The sequence below is a fragment of the Alligator sinensis genome, unplaced genomic scaffold (assembly GCF_000455745.1).
Source record: "Alligator sinensis unplaced genomic scaffold, ASM45574v1 scaffold381_1, whole genome shotgun sequence".
Taxonomy (NCBI): domain Eukaryota; kingdom Metazoa; phylum Chordata; order Crocodylia; family Alligatoridae; genus Alligator; species Alligator sinensis.
The window spans coordinates 551,415-559,285 of NW_005842440.1; the positions used below are offsets into that span (position 1 = coordinate 551,415).

At 43.6% G+C, this 7,871-nt stretch overlaps 1 protein-coding gene across 11 annotated transcripts in view; it reads left to right on the top strand.

Annotated features, from left to right (window-relative positions):
• The window catches only part of DPF3 (double PHD fingers 3), a 250,812-nt gene that overhangs the window by 114,276 nt on the left and 128,665 nt on the right, over positions 1-7,871 (top strand). For all 11 annotated transcript variants that reach the window (XR_003095651.1, XR_003095652.1, XR_003095655.1 and 8 more), the window contains exon 3: positions 2,162-2,269. Coding sequence is in view for 5 of the 11 variants with exons in the window: in XM_025212014.1 (XP_025067799.1) it covers positions 2,162-2,269 (108 nt within the window). In the remaining 6 variants the exon portion in view is untranslated. The remainder of the gene's footprint in view (positions 1-2,161; positions 2,270-7,871) is intronic.

Below are 7,871 nucleotides of genomic sequence, written 5' to 3' on the forward strand. Positions count from 1 at the left end.
TGTTTGTGCTTCACCATCCTTGGCTGGAGCCTAGAAATACTGATGTGTGAGAGAATGCAAAAGAATTGCATTGGAGCTTTCAGGTCTCGCTGAAAGAAAATAACAAAAGCAATACAGTGGACCAAGGTTCAGGTGTTCTGTTCCTTGTTTCAGCCACATGGCACATCTCAAGGGGTCAGGGCAAGGAGCCTGAACTCTTCCTACTCATTCTGGTGTACGTGAGAGCAATCCTGTATAGTGCCAAGCTGCGAATGACTCTTGCACAGGGTACATCTGTGGAAGGGTGAGGCTCCTTGCATGCTCCTCCTTCCCTTCAGTGACCAAAGTCAGAGCGAGACACAATTTGCACCGCAATAATAGCAATTGTTTATATTGGTTAATGTTTGTACATCACCTTGAACATCTGTATCAAGCGATGTATAAGTGTTATGTATTCATAAGGCTGTTGTATTTAAAAGCCAGCTACAGACTAGCAGTGTCACTGAAATGCATCATTTTATGGGGTAGGCTGTAACAACCGTCACGCTGCCCAGCAGGGAAGGGAAATTGTTGCTAGGGCCACCAGAGTCAGTCTCCATTTTTACAGACAGTATCAAGGGATGCTTAATATCTATGCAGGGCAGACAGGAATCTCCTACACCCTGCAGCCAAGCAGTAAATTACCTGGTGCTCAAGAGCCAGAGGAGTGGGGTGAGCCTGTTGGGGATTTGAACCTATGTTCTTGGGCACTTAAGATATTTGAGACCAAAAGTTGAGGCCACACTTGCAACATTTGATTTGCCCCTTCATTTGGGTGGGTAATTTGTTTTTTTTATAAGTAAGCAGGATATCAGAGTTTTTTGCCATCGTGATCTGGTTCAGTGAGTTGATTTTGTTTCTGGCCTGGTAAATATTCCTGACTGTTGTGTGAGGCTGGCTCGTGCCCCCCCATCCCCCAGGCATCTCCATGCATTCGCGATGTTATTCATTATTGACACGGGCTTCATATTGCCAAGCTCCTCATGGTCACCATTTGTGGCTAAGATGCTAAAGCCACCTGTGTCCTATCTTTTATATTGTTTCAGATGAAACATTTCCTTTTACCTTGCTCCGAAGGACAGAAAGGCTGGGGACTGTGACATTACCCTGTAGCCCCTCCATGTTGCCACAGCGACAGCAGGAAGAACAAAAGAACAAATCCAGAGTCAGTGTTGGGAGGGGAGGAGAGAGGAGGGGGCATTGGGAAGGGTTCTCTTTTTATAGGCCTGACTCTTCTAGGTGCTGGGTGCTTTTATTTGTCACTGGCCTCAATGGGAGTTGAAGATGCTTCTCAGCACTGGGTGCTAGATATTCAGTAGTACTGATATACTGGTGATGCCCATCTATGTTGTGAAGGAGGAACAAAGCAAAGTGTAGCTTGAGTGTTTCCTAAGGGCTATATTGCATGAGAGTCAGGGCAGCAGAGATACAGGCAGGAAGCAGCCAGGTGTGATTGCCGTGGTTTAAATGTTGCTGCTAGATCTCTTCACTCATGAGAAGTTAGTGTGGGACAGCGAATAAGGGCAGAAAATAATCTGTTTTTAACCAAAATCCAGAGCCCTGTGGCTTCCAGCCACCCTCAGGAGCCAGAATGAATACTGGGCAAAGACCTGGGGACAGAGCAGGAAGAATTTCCTGGCCTTGTCAGTGCCTTCTCATGCCCCCTTGGGCCAAATCCCAGAGACCTAGGCTCAGTCCTACTCAGGGGACAATATGCTCCCTGAACTGCCCCCTCTACTCTTGTATCAGTTTCCTGTGCTTTGTGCATCCTTTCTCTCCCAAAGGGGCCTCTGTACCCAGGGTGGAGGAGGAGGTTGTATTGCCCCTGAGCCACTTCGGAGAGAATGAAATTCCATTTATCCTGGAGAGATCGCAAATGGTTTCCATGCAGCTCTGGTTACAGTGACTGCACAGGGTGAAGCATTTTTGTGAGATGTGGATTCTCTGTCAGCCTGATTTCAGAAGGTGCTGAGTAGCAGCCGGAGTGCTTATTGCCTTTGATTGCTGGAGCTACTTTGCACAATGCAGGATTGAGCTCTACAGATGGGGGTAGTGGGAATGGAAAAAGCAAAGATGCCAGAGAGAAGAGTGGGGATTTGCAAACCCAGACAGGACTGATTATTTTTTGCTTTTAACCCTTCAGGCCTGGCTCCGGGTCAGCTGTACACGTATCCTGCTCGCTGCTGGCGCAAAAAGAGACGCCTACACCCTCCAGAGGATTCCAGGCTGAAGCTGCTGGAAATTAAGCCTGGTAGGCATTTGTTTGTTTCTCTCTCTCTGTCGTGGATCAGCTGAAGTCTAGTGCGCACACAGCACTGGCATTTAGGCCTCTGCCTGTCTGCCCACCTTCTTCCTTTCCTTTGGGAAATTTGCTCATGTCCATTGCATCTTGTTTTACTTCAAAAAACGAATTCAGGCAAATTTTCCCTTGATGTAAGTGGGTACAACTCTTATTGAAATGAACAGGAGCTGCATCAACCTCTGCCCATTAATTTTGTCTTCCATTCATAATGTTATAGAGGGACAAGTGGGCAGCAGTTAGCACTTGTAGGTGTTAGCAATCTGAAGCATCACTATAGTGGTGCTGTTAAGTCTTTGCTAGGAAGAGGCAAGGCCGCTGTTGTGTGTGTGGAATCGTGCACTGCTAAGTTTGTATAATTCCTAACACAATGAGGCTAGGGCTCTGTAAGTGCTACCACAATATAAATTAAATTATAATAATCATTGGGAAGAATAAGCCATAGGATGTGTGTATATGTGTTTCACTCCCTTTTATTCTTGTTCTTGTTGCCCCTGTGCTCTTCCTCGTCACTAAGCTAATGTGAAACAGGGATTCTGGATGCTGAATGAGTTATTGTAAAACAGATGTGGAAGAACTGCAGCTGTGTCAGGTAGAGCATAGTGTGGTGTGTTCCTTGCTGCAGATAGTAATAAAGGCTCACTGTCTTTAGGGTCATATATTTATGAAGAAGAGGGAACACATGCATTCACAGCTGCACGTGGTATTCAAGAGGAGAGATGCAGCCAGCATAACCCACCCCCCAAAAACATAGCAACTCCTCCCCCCCCCACACTTAAAACCTGTTTGACAGCAGATGGTGTCTGGGACTGTGATATGAGCACCAAACCTTGGGAACCAGTTTTTTTGTAGTGACTTAGTGAAAGAAAAGATACAGAACAAAGTCTTGGTTTCAGGGATGTTAGAGGCATGATTCTTGCTGACTGCAATGGCACCAGATTTTAGCTCTATCTCCCTGTGATGTAGCAGACACTACCAATTAGCTGGGTAAAAGGAAGGCACTAGCATAAAATCACAAATTCAAAAGCAGTGGGCTGTTCCTGTAAAAACTGGTGTAAATGAGAAGTAATTCTGTTGAAGTCAGTAGAGTTACACTGGTGGGAAATAGAGGATGCAATGTCCCTGGAAGCCCTTGCATCAAATTCTGCCATAAGGCAAAGTTACAGTTTAGGTGTAAGTGGTGGAGTAGTATCTTACGATCCTTTGTCATGCCCAGATTGGTGCAACTGTCATGCCACAGGGCAGAAAGGGTCTGTGTGGGTCCAGTGTGCAGCCAGAAAAATCTGTTGGCACAAAGGTATAAAATAATCTCAGATCAGGCTCCTCTAAATGCTATACACATCCTTCTTGCAGCCCAGGAGTGTCACTTACAGCTTTCTTGCATTTCCATGGAATGTCAAATCAATAAAAGTTACACTGCTTTGCCATTAAGACCTGTTTCTTAGCCAGTTTATATCCAATGATCAGCTCTGCTGCCAGTTATAGTACCAAATAATATCACCTGGTATACACCCAGAGAAGGGTTAGCTACTTCCTGCTCCAATGGGCAGTAAAAGGCATAGATCTTTTGGAGGTTACTATTAAAGCCTAATACTGGGCATATCATTCCTATTAGACTGTCTGTGTCCCTTATAACCTGTCTGCCATGTTACCTTCAACAAAACAATGTGAACATGTGGAAAGCATTGTTGCAGTTTAAGATTGCCGAGAGAAAGACAGATGATAGATAAAAGAAAGATCCAGAGAAAGATGATACATATGTAGTGTAACAGTTATACACCTACTGGGTGTGAGCTGAATTTCATGGCTTCATCCTAGCCAGGTTTGGACTCTAGGCATGGCTTATATCTGTTCTCAGCAGTTGCTTGGGCACAGTAATGTGCATGTAATTGATTTTTCTGTAGAAGTTGGTAGATTGCTTTGTACATGAGTGCCTACAGGAGGTACCAGCAAGAACCTCTATTGTTAAGTATCTAATTCTAGTTGGGCCTTACATTTCTTTTTGTTGTGTTTTATTACTTTTTCTGGTAGAACCTATGATTTTTCCCTTTTCCCTTTTCTACAAACACACAAGAAGTGCCTATGCCAAAGAATTTACAATCTAACATTCAAATTGTGTGTGTCCTAGGATTGGCTTGTAGCAAGGCTTTTGGGCAGCTTATTATAACGACCAGACAGAAAGTTAACACAGCACCCAGACTTTTTACATAGTTTGCTGAAGATTTGAGGCCTAGGAATTTCATTGGAATTAATCACAGGCAGTGGCTAGCTGGACAGTAATTAGAATCAAACTATTGTGTAGCTAATTGGACAAGAGTTCAGATATATAATAAATTCTGTAATGATAATAACATAATTAAAATAACATACTTTTGACCTGGATGACACCTTTCATCTATAAATAATAAAATATATAACCATGTCTCAGCCCATCAGAGTATTATATTTGATAATGCAACAGCTTAATGAATAAAATGAGCATATTGCAACATAAATGCCTTTTAGTGCAAAAGGCAAATGTATTAAGGTATTTTCCTTATGTTCCTTTCATGTTAGTGTGAACATTTTGCAATTAATGATGCTCTTTGTGTCTGGTGCACTGCTTCTGAAATTTTGTTTGTGAAATGTTTTCATTTAACAACAGTTACTGTTTTTTCATTGTGATATAAATTCTCAATTGCTGTTTCTACAGCAACCCTTGGACCCACTTCTTGTATGGTCATTGTAATTGCATGTGGGTGCACAATTTGCTCTAGTAAAATCATATGCAACAACACAGCAATTTTCATGTTAACGCTAAATATGAAAACTGAGCCATGCTGTCACAGGCCTGTACCAGACATAAAGTACTACGTAAATTCATTTACGGTAAGTTCAGTGAATGACGGCACAGTCACCATTATTGGTTCGTATTTCCAAACATTTGTGAATATACACAAATAATTTCTGACATTTTATTTCACTTGTTCTGGACTCTATCTTTCAATGGTACTTTTCATACCTTTCCAAGTAAGTCTTATGGCTTAAGGGCAGTCATGTTTTCATCATGATAATGATCGAGGGCTGTTAAAATACTAACATATTACATCCTAATGTTCAGATGCCAAGTTCTTCACTTCTTTACAATGATGGAAATGTGGAGTAACTCCACTGGAGTTCATGGAACTACACTAGAGGTTTGCAGCAGTGTAAGTGGACTGGGTGCATATAGTCAAGGAATCAGGGTATATATACATGTGGCTTTTAAGCAGTAAAATGAGAGAGGAAAATGTTGAAAGCATACGGGGCTGCATTAGTAGGAGTGTTGCCTGCAGATCTAGGGAAGTGATTATTCCCCTCTATTCAGCACTGGTGAGGCCACATCTGGAGTACAGTGTCCAGTTTTGCCCGCCCCCCCCCCGAAAGGATGTAGACAAATTGGAGAGAGTTCTGCGGAAGGCAATGAAAATGGTTAGGGGGTTGAGGCATATGACTCATGAGCAGAAGCTGAGGGAATTGGGCTTATTTAGTCTGGAGAAGAGAAGATTAAGGGAGGGGGGAGGTTAAGCAGCCTTCAACTACCTGAAGGGTGGTTGGAGAGAAGATCTAGACTGTTCTCCATTGTGGCAGATGACAGAAAAAGGAGGAATGGTCTTAAGTTGCCACATGGGAAGTTTAGGTTAGATATCAGGAAAACCTTTCTCACCAGGAAGCAGGGTTTGAAATATCCCCCCCATAACCCTCCCAGAAGAGATGAGAGCTCCCCGCCCAGAAGAGACAAGAGTCGTCCCCCCCCCCAAGACACGAGAGCGCCCAGCCTGCCCCACACCTTTCTAAGTAGCTCAGATGGCGGTGGTTCCTTCCGGCTTCCGGCTGCCACTGCCGCAGACCCCCCCAAGAGTGGGTGTGTAATTCAAATCCTGCAAGGAGGGTAGTAAAGCACTGGAATAGGTCACCCACAGAGACTGTGGAATCTCTATCCTTGGAGGTTTTTAAAACCTAGTTAGACAAAGTGTTGGCTGGGGTGATCTAGTTGGGACTGGTCCTGCTTTGAGCAGGGGGTTGGACTAGATGACCTCCTGATGTCCCTTTCAACCCTAAGTTTCAATAATGTTATGGTTCTAAAGAGCATTATTGGAAATTTTTCATGCCATCTCATTGCTCTTCTTGCTGTTGGGAGGTGTAGTATAAATTTGATGGTATGGAGTAGTCTGTGTTTTCAATTGCTTATATTGACCTAACAGGAAGTAGGGAAGCCAGGGATGGCTGCCAAGGTTTTAGCTGTCATTTGGGACAAAAGTCTAACACGTTTTAATAAGGCATGCATGATATGCACCTGTGCATCTGGCTGTGTGTATGAATGCCTCGGCATCTGTATTTGAAAGCTATAATTTTTTTTCAAGCCTCCTGTGTTACCTGGTTCTGCAAGGTATTGATTTCCTTTTGGAAGGAGATTGTGCCATCAGGTCAGGAGCTCAGTGCCTCTTAAAAATAGGTATGCTTAACAGGACAGTGCTACATTCAAAAATCATATTTTCAAAAGATGGTTTAATTATTTATATTATTTATATTATTATTTATGCACTAGAAACTCAACCAAGATTTAAGGGCCTGTTCTGGTAGATGCTGAGAACCCAAGTAATAGCTTCTAATTGAAAAAGACATGACAAACAAACAATGGAAGAAAGAAAGAATGCATTTTTTTTCACCCAAATGGAGAAGGGAGTCACATGGCTAGTCAGTGGTTTGACCGAGGTCATATTGGATGTCTCTGGCAGACCCAGATATTGAGCTCAAAACTAAGACTAGAACCCAGATCTCTTGAGGCCTGGTCCTATTCCATAACCACAAAACCAACTTTCTCAGCTTTTCTTATCTGTGTTACTGCTAACACCTGAGAGCTGACCCCCCCCCCCCCCCCAAAAAAAAAATAAAAATCCTAATGTAGCATGTCTCTCAGCTTGACTAATTAAAACAGGCTAGTGAGTTTCACTTCTGATTCTGGTCATTTTCTAATTCATGGGTGTCACAAATGGTATAGGGCAGCCTCTGCATGGCATGTGACAAATCAAGTAGGGGACAGGCACCACAGTGACAGATAAAGCAGGTAGTAGAAGGCAAAGAAGCAAATTTGGGCAGGAGTGCAGGGAGGGAAGCAGAGAGCAGAGCAGCAGATCAGGCAGGGAGCACAGGACTGGCAGCAGAAAGCTGAGCAGCAGATTGTTCAGGGAGAGGGAACTGGAGTGACACTCGGGGAAGATGTGCGGCTAATTTGTGGCCTGCCTGCCAAAAAGTTGGCCCCCACTGTTCGAATCAATTGTACTTTTAGTTCTCATACAACAGCACAAGACTCTAAGTTTTAGTTCTAAATTCATAGTTTCATAGTAGCTAGGGTCAGGAGGGACCTGAACAGATCATCTAGCCTGACCCCCTGCCAGAGGCAGGAATGAATGCTGGGTTCACAAGACCCCAAACAGGTGATCATCCAACCTCTGCTTGAATTTGCCCAAGGTAGGGGCGAGGACCACTTCCCTGGGAAGTTGGTTCCAGATTTTGGCCACCTTAACTGTAAAAT